At 36.6% G+C, this 18671-nt stretch overlaps 1 protein-coding gene and 1 long non-coding RNA gene across 3 annotated transcripts; both read left to right on the top strand.

Moving 5' to 3' along the window:
- Window positions 1-993: 993 nt before the first annotated feature.
- On the top strand, window positions 994-17919 carry LOC141597226 (phospholipase A2-alpha). The gene is made up of 4 exons (XM_074417602.1): window positions 994-1404; window positions 1935-1977; window positions 2206-2331; window positions 17499-17919. The coding sequence occupies exons 1-4, from the start codon at window positions 1264-1266 to the stop codon at window positions 17672-17674; spliced, it is 486 nt and encodes a 161-aa protein (XP_074273703.1). The 5' UTR covers window positions 994-1263; the 3' UTR covers window positions 17675-17919.
- Window positions 11587-13003, top strand: LOC141595835 (uncharacterized). 2 transcript variants are annotated; one of them, XR_012522310.1, is made up of 4 exons: window positions 11587-11743; window positions 11846-12083; window positions 12163-12252; window positions 12364-13003. It is a non-coding gene; the product is annotated as an uncharacterized LOC141595835 (long non-coding RNA). The 2 variants fall into 2 exon arrangements; XR_012522309.1 differs by having other exon boundaries at window positions 11587-12083.
- Window positions 17920-18671: the final 752 nt, after the last annotated feature.

The raw sequence follows: 18671 nt of genomic DNA on the forward strand, positions 1-18671 counted from the left end.
CAACTAGAATACTAGATCATCAGTCAACTTCATTTCATACATACACGCATCTTGTTCATTCACCAAAATGAATTTTATAACATTATCGAGTATTCACAACCAAACTGGTATCATATGTATCAAATGTATATGATTGGTTGATCAAGGCATAATGTGAGTGAAGATAAAAGAGAGCTTGTCCATTATAAACATCACATGTAAGATCCATATTAAAAGAGTATGAAAGAGATGTTTAATACTCGTATATAAATCAAGGAATTACTCTTCTCATTGTTAATTGGTTTTGAGATGAAATACTTTAAGTATGTATGGGTACGTGGCCTATGACCAGTAATTAATGCAATCTTATCACATAATAATGATCAGTGTAAATAAAATAATTGCAATAGGATTATTTGTTTATCTTTATATTTTGCATAAAAACCAAGAAAATGAATGGAGATCATTTTTGCCGCTTATTATTGTTAGGGGATGATTAGTGGACACAATAAATATATATGATCAAATTACTCATAAAAAATTTTGCTAATATAAAATTACAAACAAATGAATTAGACACCTTAAAATGCAATATATAAACTAATGATCGAGATAAAGACAATACAAAATGGCCAGAATGGCCATGGGTCATGCTTGGGCATGCCAACCTAATGGCCCTCACGTATCCATTTCCATCTCTAGTCAAGCCTATACATGAGCAATCCTGTGAAGGTAATTATGGCTTGAGAGTCATACTTATACCTTCTAGATTTCGATCCCGTTACCCTTAAATATTTAACCTGATATATATGGTTTACAGGCTATTTCGTATACTCTATATTCAGAATTTCATTGCAAGAATGTAGATATTCTTTGAAAATGGCAAATGTAGCGGAATCATAAACATACGGGCCTAACCTTATTAAATAAACATCTTAAAGTATACAAATTACTTAATTCTTTTAAGAAAAATATATATAGTTAAAAATATTTTTTTTTTTTGTTAAAAATGTATACTAATACCACCAAAAACATGTCACGAGCAACACAAGACAAATCAACTCACACTCTTCATAGCCATCAAAAAATACTACCAAAAGATAAATAACACTTGCACCTAACTCTCTTATTTCTGACTTATTTTGTTCACTCTATAATTCATCAATATTCATACATGTGAACTGTATAAACTGCTTCTTCCTTTGTTAAAAATTTAGTGCTCCTCCAATCTTCATTTCTTTTCTCTGCACCAAAAAAAAAGCTCAACTTTTAACACAAAAAGCTATGGGTTTGTTCTTGAAGTTAGGTTTTTTAGCACTTTCATATTTATTCATTATTATTATTGTTTCTCTTAATTTTGGTGGAATTCTTTCTGTCAATGCTCTTAATATTGGTGTTCAGTCCTTTGATGCTACTGTCCAAGTGGTAATTTTATGTATTTTTCTCGTTTTTGTTTTTTTAGTGATATTTATCATGGCCAATAGATGTAGGGGAGCCTTGGCGCATCGGTTAAGGTGTTGCCTTGTGACTAAGCGGCATTTTGCCAAAATGGCAAGGGAAGGCTTGCCTCTATTACACCCTTGTGCTACGACCCTTTCCCGGGTTCTCGTCTTGCGAGGACGCCATCGTGCACCGAGTGGCCCTTTTATTTATCATGGCTAATCACTAAATAATTTTATTAAGGTAAACAAATGAATGTGACGGGGGCAGTATTAATTTTTTTTTGTAATATTGAAAAAAAAAGTGATTATAATTGTTATGGATAATATGTAAATAATTTCTCATTATTTTATTGATTGGTAATTTATGCATATTATCCTCTTAATGACTTTATTTTGCTATGTATTATTGTAGTATTAAAAAAAGAAAAAGGTTATTTATAATTATTATGATGATTTATGAATAATAAATAAGTAATTTTCGTTGTAATTTAATTGTCCATATTGTTGTTGCAGAGCAAGGAGTGTAGTAGAAAGTGTGAATCCGAATTTTGTTCATGTAAGTTGTGTCTTTTTATTTTAGTCATCATAAATCATAATAAATGTTGTTCTAATTAGTCAATCATTAACCAAATTTATTGTGATAACTTTACTGTATGAAAAATCAATATGGATCGACCCCTCTTGACATAACCAAGATCCTCGTTGTTCGGTGGTATATTACATATTTACATAATTTCATATTAATGAGGCTAATTATTTATGCTCATTTTAAAATGGTATGTAGTGCCACCATTGTTGAGATATGGAAAGTATTGTGGACTATTGTATAGTGGATGTCCTGGGGAGAAACCTTGTGATGGTCTTGATGCTTGTTGTATGAGGCATGATGCTTGTGTTCAAGCCAAAGGAGGTAAGTAACTTGTCTTTTCATCCTTTTGTATTTTTATTTTACTTTTTTAGATTTTTTTAGATATTGTTAACCCTACAAATGTTGACTTTCTAGTTCCAACTAGTTTTGGGACCCGTGGGAATCACGGGTCTTGTTGTTTTTAGTTTCTGTGTTTGGTTATTTCTGTATGCCTTTGTTGCGGTTTTGTGTTTGTTCTGTTTTGGGCCAATTTTGAAGCCCAACTCGGGTTTTTTTTTGTATTATTTTTTGCCGCCTTCTCCTTTGTGTTTACTTAACCCAATTATAATCTACTGCACAAAACATCTTTAAAATAAATTTTTCTGTAGAGCACAAATACTTTATATTATATCAAATCAGATCCAATTATAGTTTACCATCATTATTCATGGAAAAGAGTAAATTCTTGTCCCGAATTCAAATGATAAACCCAAAACTGTTAGGAAATAACAAATCAACACAATTAACATCCTAAGAAGGAAAAAAAGGAAATTGGAGAGGCATTTGGTGAAAGTCCTTAGTGAGTTTAATCTGATCTTGTAGCTCTTGAAATTGATTGTTTAGTTTACTAAACTTATTGATAATTTTGTTGCTCTAGGTTTGAAAGACACGATTACCGTTGTTATATTTGATCCTTTTTGTTTTATTCATGTTTTCTAAGTAGTTGCATTGCTCATTTGATCCTTGTTTATCTGTTTCATGGTTCGGCTATCAAGTAGTTTTGTTCCTTGAATCCTTGTTGTTGTTAAGTATGTCTTGGTTCGGTTCTTTGCCATGCTCTGCGTGTGCTTCCTTTTCACTACGTTGCCGCTTGTTTGCTTCCCATCTGTTTTCCACTGGTTGCTTTGTTGTGTTGTCCACTACTAAATGCATCTCTTCAGATGCGGTTTTTACAAAAGGCTGTAAAAAATAAAGTATGGCGTACCTGTTGCCTTATTCATGGTAGATACGTTAGGCGGTTCTGAATTGTAGGCACGGAGGGTGAGTCTGCGGCAGACCGCTTTGTTATGGTTCAAGTTTAATGTTAAAACGGTTTGTGAGCACCTGCGCGGTAGTCATGTAGATTTTTAACTTATCCGATCTGTTTCGTTTTACGTGGGCGCCGGGGACCGTCGTTATCTCGATAGACACGGTAACATTATCGGTAGCGATTGGAGTTGTTCCAATGCATGAACGTCCTCTTTTATGGGGCTGCGATCCCTCTCATCACCTCCTATATTTGAAATGTTTGCGATGCTAGTTGCATTTGCGACATCTGTTTGTGAGTTGCCGCCGATGGTTTGACCGTAGGCGGCGGGCGGTTGAGGTTGGAGCCGAATGTCCGGCTACAAAGGCGAATCTTGGTTCGAGAGACATGGTAACAGTGTCACCTAGGGTACTGTTTGGTAGGGTATCACGAAGTATGTGCAAAATTGGTACAAGTACACGTGAGTGGAGGAAACTATAAAGTTGCGGAAGAAGCCTACTTGGAATGTTTTGGCACATGAATGTTGGTGGGGTTGGCTGCTTGGGGTGGAGGAATTTAGGCCGTCTGTCGTCCTAGTCTTGCGTGGACGGCCTCTTTTATGATAACTATGTTCCATTGCGCTTCTTGTTGTTACATTCCATGCCAAGCAACCACTTCTACACAAAGAGACTGTACAAATGTGAGGGGTTCTAAAATGTAAACTCATGCCGCCTAACGATAAAGTTCATTCATTCTTTTCAAAGGTAAATAACATAATGGAAATACTATACGAGTGAATCAAATACGACTCAACTGTTTCATTAGTCATACAATATGTCACCGTAATAGCAAACTTAACAAAGATGGTTTCCTCGCAAACATAGAAGGACAAAAGGAAAAACGCAGAAGAAAATTGAGTGTTTAATCACTACTTACAAATAATAATAATAAAAAGATAAACAAATAATCGGGAGAATGGGGTAAACAATAATTGAAAGATAAAATAAAATAAAAAAATTTACTCCACATTATCTAATATCTTCTTTATTCGATTTTTATTTCTAGAATCGATTTTTTATATGTCGTATTATAAAATCTGTACATTAAACACCTCGACGCCGAAGTTGGAAGGAGATAAATATGAAAGGAAAATAGAATGAATATTCAATATGCAGATAAAAAACCGAAAGGAGGATATGCGAAAATCAACAACAAAGATGCATCCATGTTTCAACTCGAAACTTTAAAATTTTCTAAAGAAAATAAAGACGCAAGTGAAATGAGATTATATGGCGTGAAGGGATTCTTTTCACCCACAAAGAGATCCCTGGATTAACTTTCAAGACATTAAACCCGATTGTCTTCGACAATGCCTGTAGAAATGAACATGACAAAAATCAGTGCGTATACCATAAGACAAAAACAACCAAAACAATAAAGCCTTAATCCCAAATTATTTTGTCCTATAATATCGGGTGATGGATCGACAAAGATAACCTAATAGATAGGTGGGTTGATTTAGACATGTCGATAATGAGTGATCATATTACATTAACATAGTGTAAATATGGGCGGTGACATACCGACATGCTTGGCATCCGAGTTACAAACAAGCGTTGCATGGCTATAATTATAGGTGCTATTGTCGGCAGTGTTTACATTTGCTCACTAAGACCCAAGCACCCTATATACGGGTTCGAACTTGGAGGGGACCACAAAAGAAGCGATATAGAGATTTGTACGAAGAGTAATACCATCACCTGAAAGATATATGGGGACAATTTCTTCTACCTATATAATCTGAAAGATGTGATTTCTAATCTCACACTACATATTACCTCACAGGTGGTTAGGGAAACACTTATACGCATGGGACTAAATTTGTGAAAAACCGCAACAAAGAAATTCAATGACGGGTTAGCAATATATCAACGTAATACCATCTGAATAAACAAATCAAGGTACGATATAAGAACGCAGTAGTTTAAATTATTAACCACAAAAACAGCCCAAGAAACGGGTCTACGGAAGTGTACGAAGTGAATACCTTAAAGGGGGAATAACGCAGCTAGTTTCCGCGTAATACCGTTTGAAAACTCGCAACAACCGCATTCAAGGCAGTGTCAAATTGAGACGTTGAACGCGGGTGAAAATGAAACAAAAGGAAAACATGTATTCCATCTAAATTTCTCCTACAAAACATTACAAAAGTACAAATGGTCGCTCTAAGAAGGTTAGCCGACCTAGAGTTAACTAAAAATACTTGCAGGAATTGGGGAATGCGAAGAAACCATGGAATTTAATCATAAAATTAGAGCAATAGCTAAAAGAAGGGGAGGCAACCGAGAATGAATTGGGGGAATGCAATAAAGCCACAAATTTAATCATATAGTAGGATGTAACCGGTTTAGGAAGACAAACGGGTGACGACCATACGTAATCAATGTTTCATTTAGTGAAGAAATTAAAAAGAGAAATGAAAAGATGGAACAATAAAAGCGTGCGACCACCGGATAGAAACCGTACCCACAATCGAAGATGAACCGTGGCAAGTGGCAAGTGGGTTGGCGAAATGGGGATTTCCGGCGGCCGTATGAGGGGTGGCGATCGATCGGCGCTTGACGTTATGATTGAATAGAGTAATATGGGTACACCATGGTGCGAAGGTGGAGTGTCTCGGTGGTTGAAGAGGGATGACCATCGGCGGTGGCCGGAATGAGCATTTGTAAGTTGTTTTACGGTCATATTAGTGTCGGGAAGAAGGGTCATAAACTCATACGAGGTACGGGGTTTGATGGGATGTTTGATTGTTGAGGGGTTAATGGGATTGATGATTATAGATGGTGCTGGCAATTTTATGTGTAGGTGTCATTCTTTAATCAAACGTGGCATTTGATAAGCCTACGTGGCTTTGTCTACGTGGACTTTATGAGTCATTTTAGTCTAGGCTTTTAATAGTATTTTATAGATTAGTGCATGATTACTGAAATTATGCACTAAGCTTAATTATAATACAAGCATTACTCCCTCTATCCCGATTATTTGTTTTCCTATTCCATTTTTAAGTATCTCAGTTAATTATTGTCATTTCTGTTTTAAGAAATGAACTTAATAATCAATTTGATCATTCACACACAATTTATACCATTTATCATTTGGTAATTAGCTCATTCCTCTTGGATTTCTGTTAGCTAGATAGTAATTAACGGGTCAAAGGGAGTAATATATACCGTGTTGGTGGTGGTTGGTAGTTAAGACATGCACTTATGTCCTCATGGGGTTTCTGTTAGCTAGATAGTGTTGGGTTTGTGCCTTGATTCTGTTTTGGGCCTTTATTAGGTAATTCTGTATTAGGTCTTAGAGAATATTATATAAACTCTCTAAGCCTCTACCTAGCAGTCATACCGTCTGAATCTGTAATCTGAAAACTCCTCACATATCAATAAAACTCTCTCCCTTCTGCCCTGTGGACTTAGCTAACACACCGTTTGTCTCTTTATTGTTTTTATCAGTTCTTTCTTACTTCTGTTATAACAGATAGTATTACACGATTTTGTGATGTATGCACACAAAACACAACATTTGCACAATTATTGTGGTTTTAGGTAAAAGTACGTGGTGTATTAGCTTACTCCTTGTCTCGATTATTTCTTTACGTTTGCTAATGTTACAAAGACTAAGAAAATAAGAGCAGTCTGATTCAAGAAATATAGAATATGAAAGGTAATTTGTACCTCTGAATATATAGCAATATGTCCTACTTAGATCATAAACGTAAAGAAATGATTGAGACGCTATAAATTCTCATAGTGGATAGAATATATATAGATCAAAAGTACTCGTGGTATCTTATGACGTAGGCTTTTGCATCTACGAAGTTTTGTAGAATAAACCAAGTGAGACATCTTTCATAAATGATGTTGAGTCCTCCGCAGGTTTACAGAGCAAAAGAAAAAGAGTAGTCCACTAACTTATAATCAATCATGTTTCATTACACTATTAATCTCCAGATGTGAGACTTTTTACCCCAAGCACACTTGAGAGAATAGAGTTCAACAAGCTCCCCTTCTCACTCATAACTACAAAGAGTATTACACCCTTGATCGTGAAATATTAATGACACTGGAATTTGAATTGATGTCCTTGAGAGCGGGCTTACGGAACAAGTGAGACAAACAAGCCCACAAGCGAGTGAGGTTCAATTCTAAAACCAATTGGTGATATGGGGTGTATGTAACCCACTAACTTATAAACATGTCTCCTCACTATTAATTCGTCGATGTGGGACTTTGTGCCCTAAATACATATGGGAATAGAGCTCAACAAATGATTTGTGTATTAATCAGCATACCACCTTGCAATCACTCTCCACAATAATCTCAGAGCGACCGAAATATCTCACCTTTTGAATAATGTCAATAAAGATCACCTCCGCCTAGATCCGTAACTCTTGGTTCCAGCTCTTCTTTTCGTCTCTCAGCCTAAGCCCATCTCATCATGCCATACCACCTATGTTCCAAGTCCCTTATTAACTACGACATCGACATTAGTTTTCACCCTCCCTTGCTTCGACCATCATCTCCCTCCCTCGTCATTATCCACTCCACTAGTCCTCTCATCTCGCATGTCCCTTTATCATCCACCTTCGTGTTGTCCTCCACTTCCCTCACAAGCTCACACACCCTCCTCATCACCATGTAAGTCTTCTTTAGACCATCCATGTAAGCTTTGATAAATTTCCTTCCCTTTTAATTTCTAAGGCCTTCTTTAGACCATCCATGTAAGCTTTGATAATTTCCTCTTTTGAGGCTTCATGGATATCCATGATAGATTCGTCATCTAAAATCTCTAAATATCGAGACCTTTTTTCGTCTTTTAACCTCTTTTCTTCAATTCTTAATTTTTTATATGTAACAATCCTTTCTTTTAAAAGATTGATTGTAGAAATACAGTTTAACTATTTTTGAGAATCTTCTCGGTATCATCATTTCTCAAAAACGAGAATATGATCTTTACTTTAGGCAGAATAAGCCTAGGTCATAACCTGCGTTTGGACTGGTTTTTCATATCCAAGGAATAGAGAATTCCATAAAATAAATCTCATGTTATCTAGGATAATATGATTATTCTGGGTAGCAGGTTTTACCTTTTCCCACTCATCATAATAATTTTTTATTATTGATGGCAAAATGTCTATTGAGGTGCCATAAAACCGCCACCATTTAATCAACCAAATTGGAATTGTGGAATTATAAACTTCTGGATTAATTTTAATAAACCAAGTATGACTCCGTTTATCATTTTTATAAAGAAATTTCTTGTCGAAAGCTTGGATATAATCCCAATAATTATATTTGACGGGAGTCTCTGTGATTTCAACGTTTTTTCTCTGAAAAGGGAAATATCCCAATCTTCTATGGATATAAACTTCCGGATAATAATTTGTGAGAAATTATAAATTTCTTTATTGGTTCCAGTAAAATGGGTGCATTCACAACCATTTTGTGAGAGTATCATCTCATAGAAATGTCTAGTTTTATAGGTTTCCATAGTATAACCATAAATGCTAAGATACATGTCATAAAGTATCCAAGGCTCTTCTGTCCATTTTTTATCAGTTTGAGTCAATAAAGAGTATTACTCTTTCTTCTTCATTCTGAAGCATTACATCTTCTTTTTGTTTATTGTTTTCCACAATTCGGGTAAATGAAGGGTTTGAAGAAGAACCGGGAGTATTATTCGTCTGTTCTAGTTTTTTCCATTGAGCAATTTCTTGTAGCTCAGTTTTACACTACAAAGAAAAGGCGGGATACTGACAGAAAATTTCCGTCAGGAATGCCACTTATCCGTCAGAAATGCGCATTCCCGACGAAAATTCCGTCAGTAACGCGCGTCGCTACGTTTCGTCACTAAAAACTCCTTCCTGACAGAAATTCCGCCAGTATTTCATTTTACTAACGGCTAACTGACGGATTATTCGCCATACTGTCAAAAGGAGGTTCTGACGGAATATCCATCAGTAATGACCAGTATTTTGACGGAAAAACCGTCACATGTGTCACCTGTGGTGGGCCCAAAAAAAATTTGAATTTTGCAACTGCTGACGAAAAAACCGCCAGAACTACACGGTTACCAGACAGTCCTCACGGATTGTCCGTTAGAATTAACTAAATTACTGACGGCTAATCCGTCAGAACTATTTGGAAACAATGTGGTTCTGACGGAATATCCGTCAAGATTGTTTTTTTGTAGCTGTTGAAAACAGCAGTTTCTACCCAGCCACGATGCTAATATTTGCATCGTTTCAAATCTGCGTATACAAGCCACTTGCAGAACACAACATACAATCCATCGTCGACCGCCAAGCGTGAATCCATTTTCATGTCGACCGCAAGTGCGGGAATCAAGAGTAGCCAACAAAAAAAAAAAAAGAAAATGGAACGCGATTGGAAAACAAAGTTATTTACATAGAAAGTTTTTCAAATTCTTACATTGTCTTACTAGTTTATTACAACTTAGCAAAGTCAGAGTTTTCTACAAACTAAGGCAAGCTAAATTAGTTAAAGGCTCAACGGACAACTACCTACAAACTAAGGCAAGCTCAATTACTTAAAAGCTGAACGGACCACTACCTAAAAACTAAGGCAAGCTCAATGACCTAAAGGTTGAACGGTACCACCTCCAAACTCATGCACATCGTCTGCAAAGTCGTCTCTACGATGCAGGGTAGGGAAAGAGCATGTGTTTGGGGGTTGAGATGACTGCATCTCAGCCCAAGCCTTTTACATGGGAACATGGCTGCCACCACTGCCTCAGTCTGGCGAAATTGTTCTTCTAAAGCTAGTCGAGCAGATCGCTCAGTGTTCAATTGGGTGGCAATTTCAGTAACCATGGTAATGGCGTAAAAGGTAAATCGTCTATCACCTTTGTTATTAGGAGGTTCATACCACACTTCGGCCCCCTTCTCTCCGGTCCCAAATAGCCTCGACTTCTTGTCGAAGCCCTTGACAGTGTTGAAGTACGACCGATACTCATCTGGAGTCTGTCCATCTGGTTGTGGTTGACTCATCTCCTCGTTGTAAGCAGCCTGAAAATCACAACAAAACCGTTAGAAATTATATATAGAATGAAATTAAATACAATAAATATTATCGTTCTTTCTAGAAAAAATAAACATTAAATTGATTACAAAAACTTACGTCCGTCTCAGCAGCTCGAGGATTAACAAACTCGCCTTTCTTGTTTTTCTTTGTCTTCAGAAACAACTTGTACGGAGTGGCCTCTTCACCCCGAAGAAGCATGAAAAGAAGTATATTCTCCAATCATTTATATTAACCAATTTGTGAAATCAATAAATACTATACTTACCAATTTCCTAAAAGCATCGGAGCAACTCTTCCGACCAAGAGTGTGGGTGCCCAATGCTTTCCCATCTTTACCACCCGACCTTCTATTTGCCTGATTTATTTTCGAATGTTTGGCAAACTCGGGATTTTCTGTTTCCTTATCTTAAGGTTCACCCACCAAGTCACAGGCACCCAATCCAACTTTTTCTTGTTATACTTGAGTCCATTTCATAGCCAGGATCGATGGAGTTTACATGCGTCTATTTCAAAAACGAATTATTTGTAATAGAAAAGTTGATCGGTCACGTTAACTACAGCAATAAATTATTATTGAAGAACAGAATAGGGGACTTTCAAAATACCTTCAAAATACCTTAAAGTACATCCCCATCTTTAAACGTTGTGCATGGCTCGCCTCACCCCATCTTGTGAAATACTCATCTCCGAGGCTACGGGTAAACGACCAAGTAATTTATTGCCTAATAACCTTGTCATCCTACCTGAAAACACATTAATAATTAGAAATTCAAATATAAGTATTTAAATGATATATGTTTTATGAAATTAATAAAAAAAAAATGATTTAAAAAAAATTACCAATAATGATCTGGCTGAGCACGGCGCGATGAGAGAGTCACCTGCCCACCCTCACGCGCCGATGTCGAAGTAGTAACTGGGTCGTTATCATCCGTAATCTCCGCGTTTTCGTCCTCACGACGAGATCCACCACTATTATTACCCCTACCACTCTGAGAACGAGAATAGTAGTGGTGGATCTCGTCGTGAGGACGAGAACGCGAAGATTACGGATGATAACGATCCAGTTACTACTCCGACATCGGCGCAAGAGGGTGGGCAGGTGACTCTCTCATCGCGCCGTGCTCAGCCGGATCATTATTGGTAAATTTTTTTTAAATCATATATTTTTTTTTTTCATAAAAGATATATCATTTAAATACTTATATTTGAATTTCTAATTATTAATGTGTTTTTCAAGTAGGATGACAAGGTTATTAGGCAATAGATTACTTGGTCGTTTACCCGTAGCCTCGGAGATGAGTATTTCACAAGATGGGGTGAGGCGAGCCATGCACATCGTTTAATGATGTGGATGTACTTTAAGGTATTTTGAAAGTCCCCTATTCTGTTCTTCAATAATAATTTATTGCTATAGTTAACGTGACTGATCAACTTTTCTATTACAAATAATTCGTTTTTGAAATAGACGCATGTAAACTCCATCGATCTTGGCTATGAAATGGACTCAAGTATAACCAGAAAAAGTCGGATTGGGTGCATGTGACTTGGTGGGAGAACCTTAAGATAGGGAAACAGAAAATCCCGAGTTTGCCAAACATTCGAAAATAAATCAGGCAAATAGAAGGTCGGGTGGTAAAGATGGGAAAGCATTGGGCACCCACACTCTTGGTCGGAAGAGTTGCTCCGATGCTTTTAGGGAATTGGTAAGTATAGTATTTATTGATTTCACAAATTGGTTAATATAAATGATTGGAGAATAGACTTCTTTTCATGCTTCTTCAGGGTGAAGAGGCCACTCCGTACAAGTTGTTTCTAAAGACAAAGAAAAACAAGAAAGGCGAGTTTGTTAATCCTCGAGCTGCTGAGACGGACGTAAGTTTTTGTAATCAATTTAATGTTTATTTTTCTAGAAATAAGGATAAAATTTATTGTATTTAATTTCATTCTATATATAATTTCTAACGGTTTTGTTGTGCTTTTCAGGCTGCTTACAACGAGGAGATGAGTCAACCACAGCCAGATGGACAGGCTCCAGATGAGTACCGGTCGTACTTCAACGTTGTCAAGGGCTTCGACAGGAAATCGAGGCTATTTGGGACCGGAGAGAAGGGGGGCCGAAGTGTGGTATGAACCTCCTAATAACAAAGGTGCTAGACGATCTACCTCTTACTCCCTTACCATGGTTACTGAAATTGCCACCCAATTGAACACTGGGCGATCGGCTCGACTAGCTTTAGAAGAACAATTTCGCCAGACTCAGGCAGAGGTGACAGCCATGCGAAAGGCTTGGGCTGAGATGCAGTCATCTCAACCCCCAAACACATGCTCTTTCCCTACCCCTCATCGTAGAGATGACTTTGCAGACGATGTGCATGGGTTTGGAGGTAGTACCGTTCAACCTTTAGGTCATTGAGCTTGCCTTAGTTTGTAGGTAGTGGTCCGTTCAGCCTTTAGGTAATTGAGCTTGCCTTAGTTTGTAGGTAGTGGTCCGTTGAGCTTTTAACAAATTTAGCTTGCCTTAGTTTGTAGAAAACTACGACTTTGCTAAGTTGTAATAAACTAGCAAGACATTGTAAGAATTTGAGAAACTTTCTATGTAAATAACTTTGTTTTTCCAATCGCGTTTCATTTTCTTTTTTATTTTTTTTGGCTACTCTTGATTCCTGCACTTGCGGCCGACATGAAAATGGATTCCCGCTTAGCGGTCGACAATGGCTTGTATGTTGTTCTGCAAGTGGCTTGTATACGCAGATTTGAAACGATGCAATTATTAGCATCGTGGCTGAGCAGAAGCTGCTGTTTTCAGCAGCTACAAAAAAAACAATCCTGACGGATATTCCGTGAGAACCACCTTGTTTCCAAACAGTTCTGACGGATTAGCCGTCAGTAATTTAGTTAATTCTGACGGACAATTAGTGAGGGCTGTCTGGTAACAGTGTAGTTCTGACAGATTTTCCGTCAACAGTTGCAAAATTCAAATTTTTTTTGGGCCCACCACAGGTGACACATGTGACGGTTTTTCCGTCATTACTGACGGATATTCCGTCAGAACCTCCTTTTGACAGTTTGACGGATAATCCGTCAGTTAGCCGTCAGTAAAATGAAATACTGACGGAATTTCCGTCAGGAAGGAGTTTTTAGTGACGAAATGTAGCGACGCGCGTTACTGACGGAATTTCCGCCAGGAATGCGCTTTTCTGACGGATAAGTGGCATTCCTGACGGAATTATTCCGTCAATATCCCGCGTTTTCCTTGTAGTGAATTACTGGCTTTAGCTAGTCCAGATACATCTGCAGCTATGAGCTTTATGTTCCCGTACTGCATTATTTGGCTTAAAGCCTCTTCCTCTTCTGTTTGACAAATTTCCTCTGCCTCCTCTACTAGAGGGGTTACCTCTACCTCGAGAAAGCATTCTTAAAAGAAGAAGAATATTATAAATATTCTCTGGTTAAAAAATTAGGGAGGTGATTATTTTCACCTTTTTTATAAACGCGAAAGTGACAATTTGCCCCCTTGACTTTGTTCACTGGTGAAATCAAAGCCCTTAACTTTCAATTGTAGCAATTCAACCCCTTAACTTTAGTTAAAAGTGAAATTAAACTCCATCGTTTAATTTCTCATGAAATTTCACAAAAATTAATTTTATAATCTAATTAATCAATTAGAAAATTTAATTTTTAAAACTTACAACTTTTATACAATATATTATTGTAATAGAGAGTGATTTTTTTTTTTATAATTTTACAATTGTTAGACAATTTATTATGAATGTAAGAATAGTTCATAAAATTTAACATATTTTTAATTTTGTATAGATGAATGTAAAATTATTATTTAGGTGGATAATTAATTTTATATTAATTAATAATTTTTATGTAATATTAGTTGTATAATATAAATGTAAAATGATTTTTTGTTAAGATTTAAGTGAAAATTAAAAATCGGGGTTGAATTTCACTTTTTATTAAAGTTAAGGGGCTTAATTGCTACAATTGAAAGTTAAGGGGTCTGATTTCACCATTGCACAAAGTTAAGGGGGCAAATTGCCATTTTTGCGTTTTTCCGAATAACCGTAAAATCAAAAGGCGCTAAATGAGCCTGCCACCCGACATACATTTGTTTTTAAACATCATGTTTAAAATTTTTGAGAAACATAATTTTGGCTGTTTTAAAGTCAGTTTTTATTGTAAACTTCTGATTATATAAATCATCTTGAAATTTTAGAACACATTTTACTATAGTAATAAGGATTTCCTTAGCTATGGTGGCATAATTCTTTTGGGCATTATTCCATTTGCCAGAATAAACTCTGACCAAATATTCTTGCTTATTATTAGGGTCAATTTATTTTAAGATTCCTTCATAACCTACATCAGAGTCATCTGTTTCAATGATTTTATCCCAATGGGGATTTACCAGAGACAGACATGGCAAAGATATAACTTTGCTTTTGATTTTCTTTACAGCATTATTATGGTCCATGCTCCATGGTTGCGCATTCTTTTTCAGTCTATCATATAAAAATTCTATGATACTCGGACACGTCTGTTGAGTGGCGTATTCCGTATCGATACGATACGCGATATGTATCGGATACGCCAATTACTGACGCGATACTGACATGGCAACGACAAAAGGAAACATCTTGATCTTCATTTTAATTTTGATGGAAAAACGACGACTTAACTGTAATATTTTAATATTTATGTGTGGAAACAGTAGCAAAGGATCTTATCTTTATCTTGATCTTGATCTTGGTGTGAGGAAGAGCTTGTTCTTGTTCTTGATCTTGATCTTGGTGTGATGGTGTGAGGGAGAGCTGCTGCATGTGTGTGTGGAAAAGGAGAGAGAGAAGGAGAATGTGTATTGCGGCTAGTGTGGGTAGAAAGATTAGGTTTTATTTTTAAAAGAGAAGTGTGAGGCAGGAGGTTAATAATTACTATTGTGTATTTTATAGGTTTTCTTTTTCCAATAGAGAGAGATACGGGGTAGTTATACTGAGTACTATAGCAAGAATTGTACGTATAAAACAAAAAAAATACAGTATAAAGTATATTTTTTATTTATTTCTCAAATATAATAAATATATATATATATAAGACGTATCGTATCCGTGTCTAAAAAATAGTCAAGATACTCCTTTGACCGCATTCCCGTATCTATTAAAATTCAAAGTCATGTGTCGGATACTTCGATACGTATCGGATACGATACTTCGTATCCGTGTCTGAGTAACATAGTATAAAATAGCTGTCTCTTGAGCTATATTCTTGTAATATGGCGAAATATAATTCAGACTTCCTAGAAACCTCTGTAATTGGGTTTTATCCGTGATTTCATCAGGAAATTTTGACCCAGATTCTATACTTCGATTGATAGGAATTATTTTTCCCTTTTCAATATTATAACCTAGAAATCTAATATTGGTCTGAAATAAGATCATCTTTGGTTTGGATATAACTAATCCATTGGCTATAGTAACCTTTTTGAATATTCTAAATGCCTAAATTGCATTTCGATAGTTTTAGAAGGAATGGCAAATCCATGTGATAGTTTTCGATAGTCACTTGAACTAGGCCAATATGAATACATTTATGGTCTGACCTTTTATAAGGTTCTAAATCATGGTTTGGGTGTGTTTGGTTTGGGGTCTAAGACAAAGGGAAAGGGAATGAAAGTTCATGATTCCCTTTGTGTGTGTTTGTTTGATACAAACAAAGGGTATGAGAATCCCTCTCTTACCCTCTACTCTCTCTACATTGTTACCCCTCACCCCCCTAGGGTAACCCAATCCCTTTCCCTCACTCACCCTAACCACCCATTATCAACACCTACCACTGCCACCACGACACCAACCATTACCACACTGACCCTCCGACCGCCGCCACACCGGCGACTCTCCTACCATGCCATCGTCGGAGCTACCACCACCCTCCTAGTTGTGCAAACCGCTGCTCTTCCCGTTTTCGAAATCCCACACCACCGACACACCCACCACGCAAAAATCGAAGAGAACCTTCTCCCACCCACGAAATCACCTCCCCCACCTATTGAAACACCAGATCTAGTGTTTAAATGGGCGGGGGAGGTGATTTCGCGGGTGAGGGAAGGTTTCTTAGATTTTTTGGTGGTGGTTGCGTGGGCGGTGTGAGATTTCGAATATGGAAGGGGCGGCTAACTGCGGGGATGGGCGGCTCGACAAAGTTTTGGCGTCAATAGGGCGTGTGGCCGACACTAGCGTCGGTCAGGCTGGGATGGGATTTGGCAGGTCAAGGTGGTTGGTGGTGGTGTAGAAGAAAGTAGGTGATTTATGTATTCCCTTTTCCTAGCAACCAAACAAGCATGAATGATTGGGGTTATCTCATTCCTTTCCCTCTTTTACTCCTTCTTGATTCCATTCCCTTTCCCTTTCCTGTACCAAACGCATCTCTTCGTTATTAAGAGAGGTTGCTTATTCTCTAGTTTTGACCACTTATTTTAAACCTAATCTTTCAAAAGTACCTAATTGATAAATTGTTTTAGTACTTACTCTGGGGATTGTCCGCTTATTACGTAATTCTAGATTTTGAGGTATATCAACCTCTTTGCTGATACTGTTTTTAATAGTGGTTTTATTTCCAATAAAATGTTTAACTCTATTCATAACAATAGAAAAAATGTGTTGAATTATATCAATCTATATCAATTAATCATTACCACCATGGCTCTGATATCAAAAGGGGAGCTCTTGGATCCATCAGGGTGTGATAAGTTTTACAAAACTAGGTTATTAACCACCAATTATATATCATGACCTACCTCAGACTTCAGAGGCATTAAGGTCAATTTGTACGAATATAGTCATGTCTTTGCCATGTCTATCTCTAACAAATCCCCACCATGTGACTATATAATGCCTAGAAGAAATGGCAAATCCCCAATTTGTACCAACAGATGCCTCCGATGTACTGTAGGTTATAGTGGAATCTTAAAATAAATGATAGTTAGTCTATTATAACCTACATATATTAGAGAAATGGGAAGAATATTTTTGTGTGGTGGGAGTATTATTTTTCGTATTAAATAAAATTGAGGGCTAATAATTATCGAAAATATGAATGAATATTGATGAATGCAGATGATTATTTAAGTGAAGAGTGCAGCAACAAATTGATAAATTGCATGGAAAGCTTCAAGGCATATGGAGGACATACTTTCAAAGGCAGTACATGTCAAGCTGATGATGTTATTCAAGTCATTAAAGTTGTTATGGAAGCTGCTTTATTAGCTGGAAGGGTCTTTCATAAGCCTTAATTATTCTAATTTAATACTCTAATTTTTTCAATTGATTGTCAATGAAAACTCTTAAAATAGTTGTAATTTTTGTGTGAGACGGTCTCACACTGTGAAACCGTCTTATTCTAGAATTTATTTTAAAATTAAAACTAAAGTATTAGGAGTACAAGTTTGTGTTTTCTTACTTCTGTCATTTTCATTGAATTTATTGCATGTCTTGGTTTTTGGTGGAATGAGATGGGGCAACGAGGGAAATTATAAAAGTGGAAAATGGCTGAAGTTTTATCAGTAGAAAAATTCACAAAATTTAGCTCATTCTTCCTGGTACAACAACATTACCTCAGTGTTGTAATGGCTCCCGCAAATTACGGGGGGTCGGATGTACGATTGTACGCAACCTTACCCTTGTGTTAACAACACAAAGAGGTGGTTTAGGAATGACCCAAGATGAAAATTGCGTCGAGAACTATATCGAAAGACCCCTACTTCACAAAAGAAAGAAGTGCAACCACTTTAGTGTGCCATTTTTCATCATACAATCATCGTTTAGAGAACTTACCGTCACAATGTATAGATCGGACTTAACAATAGGTTACGAAAACAATCAATAAGAAATTAAGAATCGATTAACCTCGTCTTAAAAAAAGAAAGGGAAAATGCACGCGGTGCCCTTGATGTTTGAGATTTTACCCGATATACCCAACTTTTTGGTCCGGAAATATTTAAGAGACCATAACTCGTGTTTATGAGTTCAAAAATAAATTTTTTTTCAAATCGATCATCTTTCCGAGAACTACGATTTGAAAAAAAAAATGTCGTATTTAGATCCTCTGGCTATGAGTTTTTGTATGTCAAAGTTTTTTTGACCGAATAAACTTTGAGTGATCATATCTCTTGGTCACGAATTCCAAACTCGACAATTTTTTTTTCAAATCGTAGATCTCAAAAGAGATGATCAATTTGGAAAAAACAAAATCGTCACTTTTTGAGCTTGTAAACACAAGTTATGACCTTT

This window comes from Silene latifolia, chromosome 8 (genome assembly GCF_048544455.1).
Source record: "Silene latifolia isolate original U9 population chromosome 8, ASM4854445v1, whole genome shotgun sequence".
Classification (NCBI taxonomy): domain Eukaryota; kingdom Viridiplantae; phylum Streptophyta; class Magnoliopsida; order Caryophyllales; family Caryophyllaceae; genus Silene; species Silene latifolia.

Coding starts and splice junctions, on each gene's coding strand:
- LOC141597226 (XM_074417602.1), top strand. CDS start 1,264: ATGGGTTTGTTCTTGAAGTTAGGTTTTTTAGCACTTTCATATTTATTC. Junction 1,978..2,205: donor TGAATCCGAATTTTGTTCAT/GTAAGTTGTGTC, acceptor AATGGTATGTAG/TGCCACCATTGTTGAGATAT. Junction 2,332..17,498: donor TTGTGTTCAAGCCAAAGGAG/GTAAGTAACTTG, acceptor TGATGAATGCAG/ATGATTATTTAAGTGAAGAG.